Source organism: Hyperolius riggenbachi, chromosome 7 (assembly GCF_040937935.1).
Source record: "Hyperolius riggenbachi isolate aHypRig1 chromosome 7, aHypRig1.pri, whole genome shotgun sequence".
NCBI lineage: Eukaryota > Metazoa > Chordata > Amphibia > Anura > Hyperoliidae > Hyperolius > Hyperolius riggenbachi.
In genome coordinates this window covers 227,252,583-227,276,087 of record NC_090652.1, presented here as the reverse complement: position 1 = coordinate 227,276,087, position 23,505 = coordinate 227,252,583, and the positions used below count along the sequence as shown (strand labels likewise).

General features: G+C 45.9%; 1 protein-coding gene across 6 annotated transcripts in view; it reads right to left on the bottom strand.

The window, feature by feature from the left end:
- MLPH (melanophilin) overlaps positions 1-23,505 on the bottom strand; it is a 117,451-nt gene that overhangs the window by 59,685 nt on the left and 34,261 nt on the right. For 3 of the 6 annotated variants that reach the window (XM_068245334.1, XM_068245336.1, XM_068245338.1), the window contains exons 3-4: positions 20,764-20,985; positions 10,871-11,013 (exon numbers count right to left, since the gene is read on the bottom strand). In XM_068245334.1, the coding sequence (XP_068101435.1) occupies positions 10,871-11,013; positions 20,764-20,985 (365 nt within the window). The remainder of the gene's footprint in view (positions 1-10,870; positions 11,014-20,763; positions 20,986-23,505) is intronic. The other 3 variants (XM_068245333.1, XM_068245337.1, XM_068245339.1) reach the window with 1 other exon arrangement.

Sequence of the window (23,505 nt, the reverse complement as noted above, 5' to 3'; positions counted from 1 at the left end):
GCACGTGGGGGGGGAGGCGGGGGTACTGGTGGAGGTTTTTGGTGAAAGAGTAAGACAGAGGAAAGGATTTTGGAGATTGGTCCTGGCAGTTATACGCTATGTGATGCTATTTATTTGTTTTTTATTGTATATGACGTGAGAGTCTGGATCTGGAGATCGACAGACAACAAGTGTCAATCTATTACAGTGTGAACCCAGCCTTGACGATTTTTGGATTTTCTTGGGCTACAGTCAGACTGTAAGATAGTGTATCTCTTTATCTTGATACTAGGTGCGCGATCTTAAGGTGGCCACTAACGGTCCAATTTCTAGCGAAAAATCGTCCGAGCGATTAGAAATTCTGATCGGATTGGTTGTAAATAATCCAATTGGTAAACACAATCGATTATGTATGAGTGAAAAAAATGTGGTCCGAATGAATTTTTTCGCCGAACCAAAATTTGAATTTTTCTTGTTGGTTGTGATAGATTGGAAGCAAAGATTGGTTCGTTGATGGTGTAGTGAACGATGTATTACAATATTTCACTTCCGATCAGAATTTCTGATCGCTCGAACGATTTTTCGCTAGAAATAGAGTTGGGCCGAACCTCCGATTTTAGGTTCGCGAACCTGGTTCGCGAACTTCCGCGGAAGGTTCGGTTCGCGTTAAAGTTTGCGAACCGCAATAGACTTCAATGGGGATGCGAACTTTGAAAAAAAAAATAATTATGCTGGCCACAAAAGTGATGGAAAAGATGTTTCAAGGGGTCTAACACCTGGAGGGGGGCATGGCGGAGTGGGATACATGCCAAAAGTCCCGGGGAAAAATCTGGATTTGACGCAAAGCAGCGTTTTAAGGGCAGAAATCACATTGAATGCTAAATGACAGGCCTAAAGTGCTTTCAAACATCTTGCATGTGTATACATCAATCAGGTAGTGTAATTAAGGTACTGCTTCACACTGACACACCAAACTCACCGTGTAACGCACCGCAAACAGCTGTTTGTGTAGTGACGGCCGTGCTGGACTGGTGCGCACCATGGCGAGAGTGCAGGTTTTGGTGGCTTTACAGCCCATATGGTCGCCTGGCTGATGTAGCTGAATGACAGAACAGTGACTGTCCAGCTGATCAAATTTGGTCTGACCACAATGAGGCAACGACCTTATTATCGTGGGTGTGCCCCCCGAGACACTCATCTAGGCACCGGTCATTGCTTCATTGTGATACGCAAGCCCCTTCACCACGGCAAGGTAATGATCACGAAGGGGAATGGGCGCATGTACATGCCTTTTCTTTTGTTGTTGCAGCTGCCCGCAGTGCAGCCAGAAAAATTAGGCAGTCATGTACACGCACCAGAAAAATTATTACAGCGGCCGCTGCTAGCAGCGGCCTAAAAAATTCAGCAATCCGCCTGGAGTCCCGGACCCTGTTGGTGGTGGCGGAGAAGGTAGTCAAGCGGCCTGCAGGCAGACATGCTGTGTGGAGGGACTGGGAGCGACTTAGTCTTCTTGGGGCAGGCCAGGCAGCCAGTCACACGGCGTGCAGGCAGAGATGCTGTGTGTGCGGGGACTGACTTAGTCTTGGGGCGGGCAGCAGCCCTCCGGGATCCTTGCCTCATTCATTTTGATAAAGGTGAGGTACTTAACACTTTTGTGACTTAGGCGACTTCTCTTCTCTGTGACAATGCCTCCAGCTGCGCTGAAGGTCCTTTCTGACAGGACGCTTGCGGCAGGGCAGGAGAGAAGTTGGATGGCAAATTGGGACAGCTCTGGCCACAGGTCAAGCCTGCGCACCCAGTAGTTCAAGGGTTCCTCATCGCTGTTCACAGCAGTGTCTACATCCACACTTAAGGCCAGGTAGTCGGCTACCTGCCGTTCCAGGCGTTGGTGGAGGGTGGATTCGGAAGGGCTACGGCGAGGCGTTGGACTAAAGAACGTCCGCATGTCCGACATCACCATGAGATCGCTGGAGCGTCCTGTCTTTGACTGCGTGGACACGGGAGGAGGATTAGTGGCAGTGGTACCTTGCGGGCGTTGTGCCGTCACATCACCCTTAAAGGCATTGTAAAGCATAGTTGACAGCTGGTTCTGCATGTGCTGCATCCTTTCCACCTTCCGGTGAGTTGGTAACAGGTCCGCCACTTTGTGCCTGTACCGAGGGTCTAGTAGTGTGGCCACCCAGTACAGGTCATTCCCCTTGAGGTTTTTTATACGGGGGTCCCTCAACAGGCAGGACAGCATAAAAGACGACATCTGCACAAAGTCGGATCCAGTACCCTCCATCTCCTCTTGCTCTTCCTCAGTGACGTCAGGTAAGTCAACCTCCTCCCCCCAGCCGCGAACAATACCACGGGAAGGTTGAGCAGCACAAGCCCCTTGCGATGCCTGCTGAGGTTGTTCTCCTGCCGCTGTCCCCTCCTCCTCCTCCTCCTCCCCCAAAGAAACACCTTGCTCATCATCCTCTGAGTCTGACTCGTCTTCTGCACACGACTTCTCTTCTTCCTCCTCCTCCCCCCTCTGTGCTGCCGCAGGTGTTGAGGAAACAGCTGGGTCTGATGAAAATTGGTCCCATGCCTGTTCCTGCCGTAACGGTTCCTGGTCACGCTCATTCACAGCTTCATCCGCCACTCTACGCACAGCACGCTCCAAGAAGTAAGCGTAGGGAATTAAGTCGCTGATGGTGCCCTCACTGCGGCTCACCAGGTTGGTCACCTCCTCAAACGGCAGCATGAGCCTGCATGCATTTTCCATCAGTGTCCAGTTGTCGGGCCAGAACATCCCCATCTTCCCAGACTGTTTCATTCTACTGAAGTTGTAGAGGTAGTGGGTCACGGCTTTCTTCTGTTCTAGCAGGCGGGAGAACATGAGCAGGGTCGAGTTCCAGCGAGTCGGGCTATCGCAAATGAGGCGTCTCACCGGCATGTTGTTTTTGCGCTGAATTTCCGCAAAGCGTGCCATGGCTGTGTAAGACCGCCTCAAATGCCCACAGAACTTCCTGGCCTGCTTCAGGACATTCGCTAAGCCAGGGTACTTTGCCACAAATCTTTGAACCACTAGATTCATGACATGTGCCATGCAGGGTATGTGTGTCAGCTTCCCCATATGCAAAGCGGCAAGCAGATTGCTGCCGTTGTCGCACACCACGTTGGCTATCTCCAGGTGGTGCGGGGTCAGCCACTCATCCACCTGTTTCTTAAGAGCAGCCAGGAGAGCTGCTCCAGTGTGACTCTCCGCTTTGAGACAAGACATGTCTAAGATGGCGTGACACCGTCTTACCTGGCATGCAGCATAGGCCCTGCGGAGCTGGGGCTGTGTAGCTGGAGAGGAGAACTGCCACTCAGCCAAGGAGGAGGAGGACAGCGAAGAGCATGTAGCAGGAGGAGAGGAGGTGGCAGGAGGCCTGCCTGCAAGCCGTGGAGGTGTCACAATTTGGTCCGCTGCGCCCTGCTTGCCATCGTTCACCACCAGGTTCACCCAATGGGCTGTGTAGGTAATGTAGCGGCCCTGCCCGTGCTTGGCAGACCAGGCATCCGTGGTCAGGTGTACCCTTGACCCAACGCTCTTCGCAAGAGATGACACCACTTGCCTCTCAACTTCACGGTGCAGTTGGGGTATGGCCTTTCTCGAAAAATAAGTGCAGCCTGGCATCTTCCACTGCGGTGTTCCGATGGCCACAAATTTACGGAAGGCCTCAGAGTCCACCAGCCGGTATGGTAACAGCTGGCGAGCTAACAGTTCCGCCACGCCAGCTGTCAGACGCCGGGCAAGGGGGTGACTGGCCGAAATTGGCTTCTTCCGCTCAAACATTTCCTTCACGGACACCTGACTGCTGCTGTGGGCAGAGGAGCAGGAACCGCTCAAGGGCAGAGGCGGAGTGGAGGAGGGTGCCTGTGAAGGTGGAAGGGAGAAAGCGGCAGAAGCAGATAATGCACCTGATGGAGGAGGAAGAGGAGAAGGAGGGTGGCTTTGCTTTTGTGTGCTGCTGCTGCTTTTGCTCAGGTGGCCATCCCATTGCTGTTTGTGCCTTTTCTCCAGGTGCCTTCGTAAGGCACTTGTCCCTACGTGAGTGTTGGCCTTTCCACGACTCAATTTTTGTTGGCAGAGCGAACAGATGGCTTTGGTCCGATCTGAGGCACACACATTAAAAAATTTCCACACCGCTGAGCCACCCTGGGATGTGGGCACTATGGGGACCTCAGCAGCTGATGCTGAAGGGCAAGTTGGCTGGCTGTACATAGGTGGCGATACATGGTGCCGGACTCTGCCACCAGCTGTTTCTGACGAAGAGCTTACCCAGCTTCTTTCAGCAACTTCTCTCCTCCTACTACTCTCTGACTCCCCCTCTGAACTGTCCCCCTCTTCATCTCCTCTATTGGGAACATACAGAGGATCCCTATTACCGTCATCATCGTAGTCATCCTGCCCAGCTTCGCTTGCCTCAGACAAATCCAAACTTGCACCATCAGTAGGTCCTTCATCCTCCTGACACGTTACATCCATAGTGTTGCCGCGTAACTCAGACATATGAGCTGGTGAAAATTCATCTGGCTGTAACAACAATGGCTGTGCATCAGTGATTTCACCACTAAATAATTCTTGCGAAGTGTCAAATGCAGTGGAAGTGGTGCTAGTAGTAGCGCTGGTGGCTGAGCAAGATGAGGTGTTCTGTGTCGCTAAATACTCAACCACGTCCTGACAATCTTGGGAGGTGATGGGACGTGCCTTCTTCCGAGCACTGTACTGTGGGCCAGGTCCACACGAAATTACATTTACACGACCTCGCGCAGACCTGCCGGGTGGCCTTCCTCTGGCTCTGGCACTACCTCTTCCTCTACCTGTTTTGTCCATATCGGGTATGCACGGAGTGGTATATCACACTGCGTGCACTCACGTAGGTAGGTGGGTTCACTTAACTGCACAGGTATGCGCACTGATGCGGTGGGTTCACTGAACAGAACAGGTATACAGTGGCGGGTTCACAGAACAGGTATGCAGTGGCAGGTTTACTGAACACAACAGGTATGCAGTGGCAGGTTCACTGAACACAACAGGTATGCAGTGGCGGGTTCACTGAACAGGTATACAGTGGTGGGTTCACTGAACAGAACAGGTATGCAGTGGCGGGTTCACTAAACAGAACAGGTATACAGTGGCGGGTTCACAGAACAGGTATGCAGTGGCAGGTTCACTGAACACAACAGGTATGCAGTGGCGGGTTCACTGAACAGGTATACAGTGGCGGGTCCACTGAACAGAACAGGTATGCAGTGGCGGGTTCACTAAACAGAACAGGTATACAGTGGCGGGTTCACTAAACAGAACAGGTATACAGTGGCGGGTTCACAGAACAGGTATGCAGTGGCAGGTTCACTGAACAGGTATACAGTGGCGGGTCCACTGAACAGAACAGGTATGCAGTGGCGGGTTCACTGAACAGGTATACAGTGGCGGGTCCACTGAACAGAACAGGTATGCAGTGGCGGGTTCACTGAACAGGTATGCAGTGGTGGGTTCACAGAACAGGTATGCAGTGGTGGGTTCACAGCACAGGTATGCAGTGGTGGGTTCAATGAACAGGTATACAGTGGCGGGTCCACTGAACAGAACAGGTATGCAGTGGCAGGTTCACTGAACAGGTATGCAGTGGTGGGTTCACAGCACAGGTATGCAGTGGTGGGTTCACAGAACAGGTATGCAGTGGTGGGTTCACAGCACAGGTATGCAGTGGTGGGTTCAATGAACAGGTATACAGTGGCGGGTCCACTGAACAGAACAGGTATGCAGTGGCAGGTTCACTGAACAGGTATGCAGTGGTGGGTTCACAGCACAGGTATGCAGTGGTGGGTTCACAGAACAGGTATGCAGTGGTGGGTTCACAGCACAGGTATGCAGTGGTGGGTTCACAGAACAGGTATGCAGTGGTGGGTTCACAGCACAGGTATGCAGTGGTGGGTTCAATGAACAGGTATACAGTGGAGGGTCCACTGAACAGAACAGGTATGCAGTGGCAGGTTCACTGAACAGGTATGCAGTGGTGGGTTCACAGCACAGGTATGCAGTGGTGGGTTCACAGAACAGGTATGCAGTGGTGGGTTCACAGCACAGGTATGCAGTGGTGGGTTCAATGAACAGGTATACAGTGGCGGGTCCACTGAACAGAACAGGTATGCAGTGGCAGGTTCACTGAACAGGTATGCAGTGGTGGGTTCACAGCACAGGTATGCAGTGGTGGGTTCACTGAACAGGTATGCAGTGGTGGGTTCACAGCACAGGTATGCAGTGGTGGGTTCACAGCACAGGTATGCAGTGGTGGGTTCACAGCACAGGTATGCAGTGGTGGGTTCACAGCACAGGTATGCAGTGGTGGGTTCACAGCACAGGTATGCAGTGGTGGGTTCACAGCACAGGTATGCAGTGGTGGGTTCACAGAACAGGTATGCAGCCAGACAGGAACAAGTTAAGCCTAACTAATCTTTCCCTGAGAGACAGTCTGCAGCAGCTCGCCCTACTCTCACTAACGCAGGCAGCACACGAGTGACCGTAATGGCCGCCGCTGCCTGCCTTATATAAGGGGGGGTGGGGCTCCAGGGGCTAGTGTAGCCTAATTGGCTACACTGGGCCTGCTGACTGTGATGTAGAGGGTCAAAGTTGACCCTCCATGTGCATTATGGGGCGAACCGAACTTCTGCAAAGGTTCGCCTGCGGGACGCGAACGCGAACCACTGAAGTTCGCATGGAACCGTTCACAGGCGAACCGTTCGGCCCAACTCTAGCTAGAAATTGGATCGTTAGTGGCCACCTTTAGTTTGATTGTTTTACCATATATTGCTTTACACAGGCAGTTTTTGAGAACGTGAACTACGTGTGCATTCTTTTTTATCAGGTGGACTTCCTAAGCGCATACTGTTTTTAGAAAATCTTATAATCTAGTACTGCAGTACTGCATGTACGGTATAGTACTGTGTAGGCCATCCATGTATCCATTGGCCTTACAAACAAAGACTTGCACCATCTGTAATTAGTACACTAGTAACACCACTGCAAGGCTGTTATCAAGCCAACCCCACCATTGCCACATAACACCTTCACCTATTCCATAAGGTGCATATCTACAAACCATGGGGCCCTCAGTAAAACTTTAAAGAGGCCCTTCGATGTTTACGCTGCTACTCTTGCCTTACCCTGGTGACCCTCACAGCCTGGAAGCCCATCTTACAAGAGCCATAAAACAAGTGCGGGCATCATAACCTTCACACCCGTAACATGTGTAGCTACAAAAACACCTGATCTGAAGGATGGACCCCTTTATTAGAGGAAGTGAAGTAGTAGTAGGAGCTGCTCCCCTGTAGTTACGCCCATGCATTCCACTGGCTACACATACATTGAAGATTCTATTTAAGATTTGCTTATTGACATTCAAATCCTTGCATAATCTGAACTCAGGATACCTGAAGGATTTGCTGCAATTTAAGAATATCTCCCATAATCTTAGATCAAAAGGATTATTATTATTATTGATTAATTAATTAATTAATTAAAGGGCCAACATATTCCATGGTGCTGTATCTAATAACTTGGTCACTCCCAGAGTCCATCTTAAAACCTTTGGAGCCAGAGCCTTCTGTCATGCTGCCACCTACACCTTGGAACTCCCTTTCATACTCAATTTGGATCATCCCTAGAAGCATTTGTGACCGAACTGAAAAGCCACCTGTTCAGTCTGGCATTTATAAACACCTGCCTATTTCCTCCACAGTCTACCCTGCAACTATGTATTGGCTGAAGACATATCTATGCACTTTTAGTCCTATGGGGAGAAAAGTTCTTTACAAATATTATTGTGTTGTATGAAATGCTCAAAGAAGGCCTATTTCCATGTCTGTTTCCATGGCACGCTGCAGCCATATTACTATAGCCATGCCATATATGGCTATAGGGATTCGGACGCAGCCTCCGGAAAAATGCTGCTGGCACAATTTTTTTGGGGACAACACACAGTTTTGGATGCAGCCTACTGATATTTAAAGGCTGGGATCCTGCATCTGAAACCACTGAGAGGGAAGAGACACCCCAAGATGTGATGTATGAAAGGGATAATAACAAAAGTGTCTCAATTCTAGTGTTTTGCAAGCAGGGAGCGCCTCTATGAGTCATAGAGGCGCCCCCTGCTTGCAAAACACTAGTATGGAGACATTTTTGTTATTTGATCTGAGGAAGCGGACTGCGATCCGTGAAATGCGTTATCATTCAAGTGTCTGATTTCTATTAAAAATGTTATTAATTTATTTGGGCTACCCCCTTCATTTAGAGTTAAGCCTATTTATTTATGTTTTATCCAGCTGACATTCCAACTCTCACACATCACACCCTGGGGCGCCTCCTCCCTCCCAGTAATATCCCACGCTAGCCCCCTCAGCTCGGGGTGTTGACCGTGTATGTTTTTCCTTGGAACCCTTACACCCCTTATTCTTTTTCTGGAGAGCGACCTACATTGACAAAGACTAAAGAACCCGAGTGAGGATGGGCTTTCCTCACCAGCTGTTACACTGTGATTGCTGGTCTTGCAACCTATTCTTGTGAGCATTCTGACCCATACCCTGGACGTACTATACTATCAGGGGCTCCTGGTGTCCCTGTCTCATTTTTTTGTCTCCTTTGGAAGAGGAGGTCCCCAGACTCCATTGGTACCACACCCTCTGCATCGGAAATCGCAGCCTATTGATTTTAGTAGGCTGGGATTCTGCATCCAAAATCCCGTGCGGAAAATATCCAGATATGCGGCTAATGAAAACAGGCATGCCTTACACAGTATAATGTAGTGTAAAACGACGGCAAAACTAAACTGTGTAACACAGAGTGGTCGTGCAAGAAAATATGAAACAGAGAAATGAATGACGTTATAGTTATCAAACCTAATGGTAGCAAGGCAAGTTAGCATGAGGAATGCTGTACAGGTCCTTCTCAAAAAATTAGCATATTGTGATTAAGTTCATTATTTTCTGTAATGTACTGATAAACATTAGACTTTCATATATTTTAGATTCATTACACACAACTCAAGTAGTTCAAGCCTTTTATTGTTTTAATATTGATGATTTTGGCATACAGCTCATGAAAACCCCAAATTCCTATCTCAAAAAATTAGCATATTTGATCCGACCAACAAAAGAAAAGTGTTTTTAAAACAGTCAACCTTCAAATAATTATGTTCAGTTATGCACTCAATACTTGGTCGGGAATCCTTTTGCAGAAATGACTGCTTCAATGCGGCGTGGCATGTAGGCAATCAGCCTGTGGCACTGCTCAGGTGTTATGGAGGCCCAGGATGCTTTGATAGCGGCCTTAAGCTCATCCAGAGTGTTGGGTCTTGCGTCTCTCAACTTTCTCTTCACAATATCCCACAGATTCTCTATGGGGTTCAGGTCAGGAGAGTTGGCAGGCCAATTGAGCACAGTAATACCATGGTCAGTAAACCATTTACCAGTGGTTATGGCACTGTGAGCAGGTGCCAGGTCATGCTGAAAAATGAAATCTTCATTTCCATAAAGCTTTTCAGCAGATGGAAGCATGAAGTGCTCCAAAATCTCCTGATAGCTAGCTGCATTGACCATGCCCTTGATAAAACACAGTGGACTAACACCAGCAACTGACATGGTACCCCAGACCATCACTGACTGTGGGTACTTGACACTGGACTTCAGGCATTTTGACATTTCCCTATCCCCAGTCCTCCTCCAGACTCTAGAACCTTGATTTCCGAATGACATGCAAAAGTTGCTTTCATCCGAAAAAAGTACTTTGGACCTCTGAGCAACAGTCCAGTGCTGCTTCTCTGTAGCCCAGGTCAGGCACTTCTGCCGCTGTTTCTGGTTCAAAAGTGGCTTGACCTGGGGAATGCGGCACCTGTAGCCCATTTCCTGCACATGCCTGTACACGGTGGCTCGGGATTTTTCTACTCCAGACTCAGTCCACTGCTTCCGCAGGTCCCCCAAGGTCTGGAATCGGTTCTTCTCCACAATCTTCCTCAGGGTCCGGTCACCTCTTCTCGTTGTGCAGCATTTTCTGCCACACTTTTTCCTTCCACAGACTTCCCACTGAGGTGCCTGGATACAGCACTCTGGGAACAGCCTATTCATTCAGAAATTTCTTTCTGTGTCTTACCCTCTTGCTTGAGGGTGTCAATGATGGCCTTCTGGACAGCAGTCAGGTCGGCAGTCTTACCCATGATTGCGGTTTTGAGTAATGAACCAGGCTGGGAGTTTTTAAAAGCCTCAGGAATCTTTTGCAGGTGTTTAGAGTTAATTGGTTGATTCAGATGATTAGGTTAATAGCTCGTTTAGAGAACCTTTTCATGGTATGCTAATTTTTTGAGATAGGAATTTGGGGTTTTCATGAGCTGTATGCCAAAATCATCAATATTAAAACAATAAAAGGCCTGAACTACTTCAGTTGTGTGTAATGAATCTAAAATATATGAAATGATGTTTATCAGTACATTACAGAAAATAATGAACTTTATCACAATATGCTAATTTTTTTAGAAGGACCTGTATGCTGCCATTTCCTCAATGATGGGGGATAGAATCCTTTATTATGTTTGGTTGCTATAAATGTATTCAATTCATTTCTCTGTTTTCTGAACCTTTATTGCTATCCTGTGCTTTCGCTTTGCACTATATTGATATACTAATTATACTTTTTCTGGTATTGAGCACTTCACATATAATTAGCAACCTTGAGAGATTTTTTTCAATATACAGGCATATAAGCTGCTGCCTTGGCTAAGACGCCATAGTAATACCAGTGCAGAAAATGTTGCTTAAGTGCCACAAAGTATCCAACAAAACTGAGATACAGATGCATTGGAGAAGATATAAAGAAAAAACTTACTCCCACCTGGCATGTTGGGTCCCCCCTTTTCATCTGATTGCTGTCTCATATACAGTGAGCGCATTACCTTGGCGCTACCAAATCGTTTGAAGCGAGAGCGCACGTGGTCATAGTACCAGTCATGGGATCCAATTTTCACCATCCTGTGATTTTTACAAGAGAATTTATAAGTCATCTATGTAAAAATAATAAACCTCCCATTGATGCACAAGTTTATACACACATGCTACTGGTGCAGTCCTATGCTGCGGTAATCATTGATTATGCTGTATTTGGGGGTCTTGCTGCATGGGGTAACGGCATGGATACCAATACATTATTCAGGATTCCCAGTTTTATCCTAATTGACCTCGTTTCAGCACCAGAAACACTTATTGTATTTATATATTACTGTATTCTGGGATGTAACCCTGCCCTACCAGTGATGTTTAGGCTAGGCTACGAGGTCACACAGCCTTCTGGCCCAGTGCACTCTGGGAGACAAGGTGTTGTTTCTGCTCATTTTAGAACACACAACATGCAAACATTTTGCAGTGATGCATCTTGCAAGCAGTAAAGATGACGCAACCTGTGATAGATTTAAAGCTAGTGCGTATGCACAGGCGGGCTAGCACGGCTCCTGCATGGTCACACATGTGACAGGGGATGAGCATGACCCCGATCAGGAGGGGAGCCATGCTCAATGATGGGGGACAACGGAGTAGTGAGGGAAGCCTCAATAGGTTCCCGAGGCTTCCCTCTCTTAAGGTAAGTATCTGATTTTGATCATAAGCTTTTGCTCAGGATTAGTTTAAAACCACACTGTCTTTTAAGCTATAAAACAAAGCAAAAATAAAGGCCCTATGAACTTTCCTGCAGTAAAACCTTATCTTAAGCTGTCTCTCACTATTTCTTGGCTGTTTACGTGCTTCAGAAACCAGGACTGTATTCCACCCAGTGGGCCGAATAGCTCGGAGAAGCTCTTTTGCATAGATAACAATTGAAGTGTTTTAACTTTTCCTGTACTTATACAATATGAGACTCTTTTCTTTGCTACTAATGTTCCACTTTTTAGCTGTACATTTAGCACATACAATTCATTCGCTCATAAGTTTATTTTTGCTTCAGGTTTGCTTTTAAGAATATAAATGAGGGTGAGGAAAGATTTTATAATGGGTAAAGATTGATGAAATAATTTATAAATGAATAATGCAAAGATGACCAAATCCTTCCCCTATTCTCACTGACACAGTGGAGCAGAGGTGCCCACACTTTTCCAGCTTGTGAGCTACTTTACAAAATTAGCAAGTCAAAATGATCTACCTATGTACAATTTTAGGAGCACAATTGTGTATACAGAATGGAAAATGTAATATGGTCGGGGTCTACCATACAGTCCTTTGCAATCTACTGGTAGAGCGCCATCTACTCACTGTGAACCCCTGCAGTAGAGGGTGTGAAAATTCTACTCATCGTGATTTTTGGTATTAAGGGCTCGATTCACTAACCGGCGCTATGCCGGTTAGCGCGTCTAAAGCTCTTGTGTGCGCAAAGTAGGGCGCTAGGTACTTTGTGCCAGCCTTTGCGCGGAGCTCCGATAACGTTGCGTGGTGCGACATTATCGTCGCACCGTTCGTGCACTAATCAGCTTATAAAATTGCATTGGGTGCGCTTAAAAGGTCGCACCTAGTGCGACGTTATCGGTGCGACCTTTTAGAGGCACCCAATGCAACTTTATCCACTTGATGACCCACCCTTTACCCCCCCCCCCCTTAAGGACCAGCGCTGTTTTGAGTGATCTTTGCTGGGTGGGCTCTGCAGCCCCCAGCACAGATCAGGTTGCAGGCAGAGAGATCAGATCGCCCCCCCTTTTCCCCCCCTATGGGGATGATGTGCAGGGGGGGTCTGATCTCTCCTGCCTGCCTGGGTGTTGCGGGGGGGAGGGCACCTCAAAGCCCCCCTCCGCGGCGAAATCCTCCCACTCCCTCTCCTACCTGGCCCCCCCGGCGATCGAGGCTGCACAGGACGCTATCCGTCCTGTGCAGCCAGTGACGGGACGTCCCCTGTCACATGGCGGCGATCATCGGCCGCTGATTGGCCGGGGATCGCCGATCTGCCTTACGGCGCTGCTGCGCAGCAGCGCCGTACAATGTAAACAAAGCGGATTATTTCCGCTTGTGTTTACATTTAGCCTGCGAGCCGCCATCGGCGGCCCGCAGGCTATTCACGGAGCCCCCCGCCGTGATTTGACAGGAAGCAGCCGCTCGCGCGAGCGGCTGCTTCCTAATTAATCAGCCTGCAGCTGGCGACGCAGTACTGCGTCGCTGGTCCTGCAGCTGCCACTTTGCCGACGCACGGTATAAGCGTGCGGTCGGCAAGTGGTTAAAGGCTGATTAGTGCACGAATCGGCATTATCGGCGCACATTATTGTGCGAACAGCTGCTTAGCGCTCGCAAAGCCTCTTTTCACTCCGGCGCTAACACTTAGTGCTGGTTAGTGAATCGTGGCCTAACTGTACATGGCTTTTTCTTTTGTAGCTACAAACTCACAGTATGTTCAATTTGTGGCAGGATACATTTACATATAGTATGTGCTGTGAGCAGATCTACAAGTATTCAAAGCTTACCTATGTGATAATTTTATTATTACATAGGTAAGTTTCTTTCATTGCACTGTGTACTTTACAACTGGAAGAACTGGACTCACGGCTTTCAGATTTACTGAGATCCATATAACAAAAGTGATTCCAATCAACCAGAGAGACTGTATCTTATTTCTAGGTTAAGAGGCAGAATGAAACACACACTGACTTCCCTAGAACCGGGATGTTTACGAATCATACAAGCATGCAGTAACTCAAATGTTTGTTATAAATTCCTACAACCATCCGAGAGGTTGCACAGGGTGAGTAAACGTCTGGCTAACCGTACCCATCCAGTGGAGTTTGTAATGTGGCAGCATTTTTCACAAAACCTGATAACACATTCCAGGTTTAGAATGTTTACGGTACAATAGACAAGCTCAAAAATGACGCTCCATTTTATCTGTAGAATGCAAACTATTCAGTGCATGTTTAACCCTTTGGGAGCCAATTTATTTAGAGGCTTGCAAGTGCTACAGACAAAATAATTTTAGCACATTTTTTATTTGTTACATTTGCTTGCTACTAAATAGTACTGCTGTAATGTGTATGTATGGCCACTTGTCACTAGGGGGCAGTGTGAGATAATAATAGAGGACTTATGAGTTCAGTTTCTGCATTTTCTGTTAGCAGGGAGAGATCAAAGCATTCCAAGAAATTACAGCACAAATGTTTTGCCCACTGAGATCAAAAGCAGTGTACTTATCTCAAAGGAGATAACTCTATTGAAGCTGCTAATGGATTTATGAAACATTCATTGTTAGTGCATGAGGTTTGGCTCCTTTACATCTTTGCATAGAAACACTTAGGTATTAGTGTCTTCCACCACCAACATTGGTGCACAGAGAAAGATTAGGGGCAGGCCTGGTAATTGTTATGATTATTATTATTATTATTGATTTAAATAGAGCTTTCATCTGCTGTGGCACTGTACAAAGTACAGTAAAAAACACAGTACATAATACAAACACGGGTACGTAATACAGAATTGGTAGATAGATAAATAAATGTCATGGTGACTGGCACAGTTATGTGTGAATAAAGATTTTCCTCTGTAATTTCTTAACCTCACTATTTGGGCCTTGGATCCTACTCCATTCCATCCTATGCCACAGCTCTCTTTATCCCTAATCCTTGTATCAACATCTCTTGGTAACTTATTGGGTAGCAGGAAAAAAGGGCGCCGGCGGCTAGTGGACGAAAAGGGCGCTGCCATGGAGTGTAATGCAATTATCGTTAATTCGTACAGCGAAAAAAGGGCGCCCAATAAATATCGTTAACAACATTAGAACATTAACGTTTTTTTAAGTATGTTATCATTTTAGAGCTTTCAACTTTATATTTTTTGTCATATTATTTAGTTTGTATATACAGATTTTACGTTATCAAACATATTATCATTTCTATGTGTAAAAGGGTGTTTCTACAAGGGGTGTGGTTAGGGTTAGGCACCACCAAGGGGGTGGTTAGGGCCAGGCACCACCCCGAGGGCGGTTAGGGTTAGGCAAGGCCAGGGGGTTAGGCACCTCCTGGGGGGTGATTAGGGTTAGGCACCACTGCGGGTGTTAGGGTTAGGCACCACCACGGGGGGTGGTTAGGGTTAGGCACCATGGGGCAGGGGCGGCCGGTGGCTAGGATTAGGCATCACCGGCAGGAGGGGGGGTGGTTAGGGTTAGGCGCCACCAGGGGAGTGGTTAGTTTTAGGCACCACCAGGGGAGGGTTCTGTGTGAGAGTAGCGTTGGGTTAAGCTGTATTGTTGAATTACGTAACGATTTTCAACGTTTATATCTTTTCGTTATTATCTCTTCTGTTTTTAAAATGGTATTTATCGTTAACCAAGTTCATGAACGATGTTTATTGTTATTAAGATTTTGTTATACACCGGTGCCATTTCGTTATCCAGCTGGGCCCTTTCTTCCTGGTGCCCTTTTTTCTTGCATGCACCTATTGTTTTATGCTGGCTTCTTCCCATTGCGTACATGTAAAAAAGCACCTGGAAAAAATGTAGGCAATAAAGTGATTTTGTTTCTAAAGGGGTGCCGGATGTAGGCAATAAAGTGATTTTGTTTCTAAAGGGCTGCCGGATGTAGGCAATAAAGTGATTTTGTTTCTAAAGGGGTGCCGGATGTAGGCAATAAAGTGATTTTCTTTCTAAAGGGGTGCTGGGTGTAGCTGATAACATGATTTGTTTATAAAAGTGTGCGGGATGTAGCCGATAAACTTTATTTGTTTATAAAAGGGTGTTGGATGTAGCCAATAAACAGGATTTTGTTTATAAATAGGTGCCAGTTTTCAGCCAATGAAAGTGATTCCATTTACAAAAGGCACTGGATGTAGCCGCTATTAGAATATGACCTTAACCTCAACCTTAACCCTCCATGGTGGTGCCTAACCTTAATCCCCCTGATACCTGACCTCAACTCCCCAATGGTGGTGCCGAACCTTAACCCCCTACCCCCCATGGTGGTGCCTAACCTTAAATTCCTCCCAGCACCTAACCTCAACCCCCCCCCCATTGGGTTGCTTAACCTTAACCACCACTCCCTCCTCCTCCATGGTGGTGCCTAACCTTAACTACCCCATGGTGGTGCCTTAAACCCCTTCCCTCACCACCCCCCTCCAAGGTGATGCCTAACTTTAACCACAGTGTTCAGTGAAATGGTTGTAGCCATAATTTTTGAAAGATGTAACCGGAATTTATCATGATTGTTGGAGTCACATTTTACATCAAAGATGATATCCAGTGAGATCATTGTAGCTGCAATTTTTAAAAGATATGACCAGTATTTGGCGTGATTGTTGTAGGCGCATTTTATGTCAAAGATATAAGCAGTATTGTTGTAGCAGCAAAATTAAAGTGTGCTAGAGGCGAACACTTATAAAATATTTATACATACCTGGGGCTTCCTCCAGACCCCTCCGCACGCCGTCTTCCGCTGCCTTCTCGCTCTCCCTTTAGCAGCCACGTAAGTTTCGCAAGTCAGAGCATGCGCGGTGTAGCTGTGCGCCCCCCTTCTTGCTCTTGCAGTTGGGAGCGTTCTGCGCCTGAGCAGTAGTACTTACCAAGCTATCAAGGCTGATAATGGGAGAACAAGGAGGTGAAGAAAGATGGCGTGGGAGCGAACGGTGCAGAGGAGGCTGGAGGAAGCCCCAGGTATGTATACATCTTTTATAAGTGTTTATCTCAGGGTCACGGTAACCACTTCATGACCATAGGCTTACACCCCCCTAGTGACCAGGCTACTTTTTACAATTCAGGCCACTGCAGCTTTAAGGGCTCACTGCAGGCCGTACAACTCAGCACACAAGTGATTCCCCTCCTTTTCTGCCCACCAACAGAGATTTCTGTTGGGGGGCTCTGATCACTCCCACAATGTTTATTTATTTTTTATTTATTTGTTTTTGCATTTTTTTTAATACATTTCCCCATTTATTTATTTTTTACTCCCTCCTCCCCGCCAGCCAATCACAGCGATCGGCTGTCATATGCATCAGCCTGTGAGAGCCAATTGCTCTTGTGCCTCCCCAGGGGACAGCCGAGTGACAAAGCTGAGCCCCAGTACAGCGCTGCCGCAGATAGCAGCGCTGTGTAATGTAAATAGACAGCGGTTTCGCCGTCTAACAGTCTCCTAGTGGCGATCGCCGCTGGGAGACTGATGACGAAGCGGAGCACCATCATTCAAGCGGGGATGCGCGCACATTGGCAGCAAGAGATCCCCTGCAATCTCCGCCCCCAGGACTCTATGGCAATTGCCGTTAGGCGGTCCTGGGGGGGGGGGTTACCCCAATATTTTTTTCTAAATGTATTTTAACGGAAATATTAAGAAAAAAAATGGAAAAAATATTTTTTCTCAGTTTTCAGCCATTATAGCTTTAAAATAATACATGCTACCATATTTAAAAACCCATGTATTTTATTTGCCCATTTGTCCCTGTTATTACACAATTTAAATTATGTCCCTATCACAATGTATGACACCAATATTTTATTTGAAAATAAAGGTGCATTACACAGTTTTGCATCACAAGATTATAAATTTAAAAAATTATAGTAATATTCCCTCTTCACATGCATATTAAAAAAGTTCAGACCCTTAGGTAACTATTTATGTTTTGTTTTTGATTTTTTTATTGTCATTTCTTTTTAATTAAAACATTTATTTGGGTATTTTTGGGAGTGTGAGGGGGTAAAGAGTTAATTTTAAATGTAATAAATTGTATTTATTTAAAAAAAAATGTATGTAGACGTAGTTTTACTATTTGGCCACAAATTGGCCACAGTCAAAAAAATTTTTTTAGTCCTGTAAGCGAGCGCTCTCGCTTCCTGGAAGTATAGGGAGGATGGGAAACTTTTTTTTTCTTTAGAAAGATCGTGGCTTCTGAAAGCCATCGGGCACAGTAGCACTTGGGTGCACGCGGGAGCGCGCAGCAGCACGCAGCAGCTCATTAGCAGCCTTTTCGACATATCAACAATGTCCAAAAGGCAAAAGTGGTTAAGGGTGGTGTTCCTTTCAGCTCTTAGAGTTATACAATCGAGTCACCTACTAACCACCTGTCATCCACAAGGTGGGAGATCATAGAGGGGCACTAGGAAGGAAGCCATAATAAAGAGGCAGCTTCAAGTTGGGTCCACTACAGAGAAGAGAAATACTATGGGGGGGGGGGGGGGGCACTTTAAAGGGAAGGGAAGCACACCATAAGTTCAGCACTGTAAAGCTGCAACTGTATATTAAGGACTGGATACTTAAAGTGGATCTAAGATGAAAAACTAACTATAACAAGTAACTTGTCTATATATCTTATCTAAAGTTTAGATAGTTTACACAGCATATCTAGCTGCAAACAGCTTCAAAAGTTTATGATTATTTATTCCTGTGATACAATGAGGGCAGCCATGTTCTGTTTGTCACATTGTCACAGGCTGAGGGCTGGAGATGCTATCAGCTTGCCTGTGTGTAAATTCTGTCCCCTCTCCTCCTCCCTCCTTCTCTTTGCCTCTGAAATCTCTGGCTAGTAATCTCCTCCTTTTCCTGCCCAGTCTGAGCTCCCATAAGCCCTTGCTACAGTGCCATGGCACTGTGAAAAAGCTCTGGGCGAGGCTTGTTTAGTTTATAAGGAATTAGAGTATTAAAACAAAACAAAAATAGTATTTGGCTTGAGGAATACCCTATAAACTATATGAAAGGAACACAATTACTTAATGAGTAAAAGTTTATCTCGGATCCACTTTAAAGCGTAACTGAAGTGATAGGAGACATGATGAGATAAACACAGGTACATATAGTGCTAGCCCTACAAACAAAATGTCTGAAGTCCCTTTTTGTTTCCCAGTACAGCAAGCGTTAAAAACTTGAGTTTTTATCTATGCAAAAGAGTTTGTTGAACAGCTTGTTGAATTCAGCTGGTTTCCTGAAAAATAAATAGAAGTTAAAGGCTGTTATCTGTCAGTAAGACGGCAGATAAGGTTTTACTGCCAGAAAGTTCAAAGTGTTATTGCTTCTGCTTCTTTTTCAACTTAAAAAGACAGAACGTGGTTTCTAAACAGTAGCTGTCTGATATTATCTTAAAAATAAAACCATGAAACTGAAAATAAAAATATGAGACTCGTGTCTATGTTAGTAGTGTTTTATTTATTCCCCGTAGTGCACATACAATGAATTGTCTCATAAGTTTATTTTTACTTCATGTTCAATTTAATAGATGGATTGTCTCCTGGTTACTCTGCTGTGATTATCAGTCATGACGTGATCTTGTGCTACAAATTAAAGATAACGTGATGCTGCTACTGGATGTTTTTTAATCAAGTCCCGATTATTTGAGGATTAGAACCATTTGCCTTTGTACTAAAAATACATTTTTGTGGAAAATAAATACATTTTTGTAAAAATAAAAATGTAACCTTTGTTATATATATATATATATATATATATATATATATATATATATATATATATATATATATATATATATATATATATATTTAAAAATAAATACAACATTTGTATCTAAATGGGCAAACAGATTTCAGTTTTACATTTTTATATCATAATTTCATATTTTGATCGTAGGTTTTCAACTGTTAAAAAAGTAAGTAGCATAATTGTTAGTCTGGATTTATCCCACATTTCCACAAGGACATTTTTCATGTGTTTTTACTTATGTGTATTTTAGCATTATTTTATATAAACCTTTATGCAATTTTTTTTTCTGCATGCGTCTAGTGTATACATCTCAAACTCTGGCCCAGAGCCAAATCTGTCCCACAGTGCAATAAAATATGGCCCCAAGTGGTTTCCCCTACTTTTCATTATATGTGGCCAACGAGCACCTGAGCACTAAGCTAATATGGCTAAACTTTGACACTAAGAAGCCACATGGTGAAGGGAGAAGACCCACTACATGCCAGGGAACTATATAGGTGAGGGAGGGAGGACCACTAGACAACAGGAAACTGTATAGGGGAGCTACTAGACACCAGGGAACTGTGCAAGGTAGGGAGACCATTAGACACCAGGAAACTGTATAGGGAAAAAAGGGGCCAATAGACACCAGGGAACTATACAGAGGAGGCATTAGACCCCAGGAAACTGTATGGGGAGGGAGGGGCATTAAACACCAGGAAACTGTTTAGGGGAAGGAGGTTGCCACTAGACATCGAGGTTGGCCTGTGACTTCTCCCCAGTTTTCAATTTCAGACCACTGTGTATTTCAGTTTGACACCCCTGGTCTAGCGTAATTCTCAATAATCACATGGGAGATGGATGCGTGGTATGAAAATCAGCAGTAAGCTGTTAGATTTTTGGGGGTTTGGAACTAAATACAAAAAACACATTCAATGGAAATGATTCCATTAAAATTGCTTTGCTTTCAATACCAATGCAAATTTTTACAATGAAAACTCTCACTGCATTTGGGCCCTGCATCCTCTATAATTAAACCTCTATGTCTCTGCGTCCCATCCCTACACTTACTGTGTGTGTGTGTCCCGTTTTTCGCTACTGCGCATGTGCAGGGAGGGACGCAGAGACTGAGGAGAGCTGAGGGAGGATGGGGCCAGAAGGGACGCGCGCACGACGGGCATTCGCGTGTGTGGTGACTGTGCGGCGGTGGCGGCAGTCACAGGGGAGGATGAGAGGGAAGGAAGGGGGGAGGGGAGGGGTCGGAGAGGGAGGCGGGGTTTCAACACAGACCTAGAGCCTGTTTTAAAAGGGCTTAGGTCTACTAGTATTATTATAGTTGAATAATGTTGTTGATAATACAAATGTCACCTACCTTGTGGCCCTGCAGCTGTCACACACCCAGCCTTGTTCCTTCTTGTTGTAGCGGCTGCAGTTTTTGCATACAAAGAACTGGCAGTCTTTGCACTGGCGCTTGCTGTTGATTAGGAACTGGAATGGCTGCAGGCAGTGTATGCAGTGAGTGCTGTTCAGGCGACTCTGATTGGCCAGCAGCTCTCTTTTACTGCTCTCTTTATCCAGCTTTTCCTTGAGATCCCTGGAAAGCAGAGAGTAAAGGATGGACATCACAGGTAACACAGCAAAAAAGAAAAATGTGCCTGCCAAGAACAAGTGCTGAACAAAGGTTGGGATGCATTCGCAAAACTATGATAATATTTACTTGCATAGACAGTATAACAAAAAATGAAAGCATTGCATAAATAATATGAGTTATATCCAAGTTGAAGAATAAAAGAATGTTTGGCACTTGTTGCATTCCAAATTAAATAACTTTATTGTTTGTGGCTTCCAACAAAAGACATTTCCAAACACATGGAGTAAGTATGGTGTAAATCCTACCAGGTTCCTCAAGTGCTGTGGGGTCAGGTGGGAGCAGTGTCGGGCCTGACGACTATTGAGCGTCCTCAGAGGCTCTCTTTATTGTGCCATTTGAATTATAATATGAGTTATGCTATTTGTATAACACTCTACATAGATTGTGTACAGACAGTCAGGTATACGTCACGTTTTCTCTGCCCACGTAAACGTTGCCATACATCTCTTGACTTGGATGAAAGTTGGTGCTGGATGAAAGTGGGTGCCGCCAAGAGCATGGCCAATCGACAATACAACTAATTTTGGGCCGAAATTGGTCATATGTGTAGATCGGACATGCTGCAAGTAGTGTTGGGCGAACATCTAGATGTTCGGGTTCGGGCCGAACAGGCCGAACATGGCCGCGATGTTCGGGTGTTCGACCCGAACTTCGAACATAATGGAAGTCAATGGGGACCCGAACTTTCGTGCTTTGTAAAGCTTCCTTACATGCTACATACCCCAAATTAGCAGGGTATGTGCACCTTGGGAGTGGGTACAAGAGGAAAAAAAATATTTGAAAAAGAGCTTATAGTTTTTGAGAAAATTGATTGTAAAGTTTCAAAGGAAAAACTGTCTTTTAAATGTGGAAAATGTCATGTTTCTTTGCACAGGTAACATGCTTTTTGTCGCCATGCAGTCATAAATGTAATACAGAGAAGAGGTTCCAGGAAAAGGGACCGGTAACGGTAACCCAGCAGCAGCAGCACACGTGATGGAACAGGAGCAGGCGCAGGAGGAGAAGGCCATGCTTTTTGAGACACAACAACCCAGGCCTTGCATGAGGACAAGAAGCGTGCGGATAGCATGCTTTTTACCGCCATGCAGTCATAAATGTAATAAAGATAAGAGGTTCAATAAACAGGGACCGGGCGTCAACGCTAACCCAGCAGCAGCAGACGTGATGGAACAGGAGGAGGCGCAGGAGGAGAAGGCCACGCTTTCAGGTGCAACTCAGGCCTTGCATGAGGACAAAAAAATGTGTGCGCAAAGCAATGCAATGAGTAGTTTTCAGGACACAATGGGCTATTCGGAGGAGCTATTCCCACCCCCACAATCTTCTACCTGTGAAAGGTCAATGGAACAGCCACAAATGTTGTGCCCGGATTCACAACCTTTTTCTGTGGAAAATGCACCTCGCACTGAAATGCAAGGCGAGGCCGAGGATGAACATGACGTCAACAACTCAACATGACGCAAAATGGGGGCGGAACAGAAAGCTGCTTTCAATGTTTTGAAGGCCTTAATTGCCTCCGGTGGCCAGTTAGATGCATCATTCATCACACCCAAATCCCAGAGCAATGTGTGCAGGAATTTGAATCTCAGGAGGTGTACCGAGATCATCTGGACAAGTGACCAAGTGACAAAGTGACTAGTGACAAAGTGACAAAATGACAAAGTGACAAAATGACAAAGTGACAAGTGACAAAATGACAAAGTGACAAGTGACAAAGTGAGAAGTGACAAGTGACAAGTGACAAAATGACAAAGTGACAAGTGACAAAATGACAAAGTGACAAGTGACAAAGTGACAAGTGACAAGTGACAAAGTGACAAGTGACAAAGTGACAAGTGACAAAGTGACCAGTGACAAAGTGACAACTGAGAGGTTGTTCTGGGGAGCTCCACTGCACTCAGTCGCATATGAGGAGAGGTCTCGTCGGGACTGCTGATCCTCCTCAGCTTGCTCAAAGCCTTGAGGGTTCCTGAAGATCCTCTGCTTGGAGTTCGCCGGGGTTCAGCTTGGTGTCGGGGTCGGCGGCGTCCTCCTCACTCCAACGTGGCAGATCTTCTGTTGAAGGAAAAAAAAAAAAACATTGTTAAAAGTCCAGTACCGCTTCTGAAGGACTCACCAAGAGATGCAGGAGCGCTTCAATCCAGCGCACCATCGCTCCATGGGTGATGTCCCTGCCTACGCGCTGGAATTCTACGCTGCACATGCTAGCACGCTTTTGCGCAGTGCCGAGGCGCATTCCAGCAGCTAGTAGCTACCAAGCTTCTGTGGATCTGATTGGGCCACCATGTTGGATCTCTGCCAAGTCCTCCAAAATTTTGAGCAATCCACGTTGCGTGACTGAGCAGTGACAACTCTACAGTCAGCATTACAATACTACTGCTGTGTTTACTGAAGAAATCAATGTTGAAGATGGAAACCGCTGGCATGATGCAAGTGGGGGATTCTGAAGATGAAAACGATCAGCGT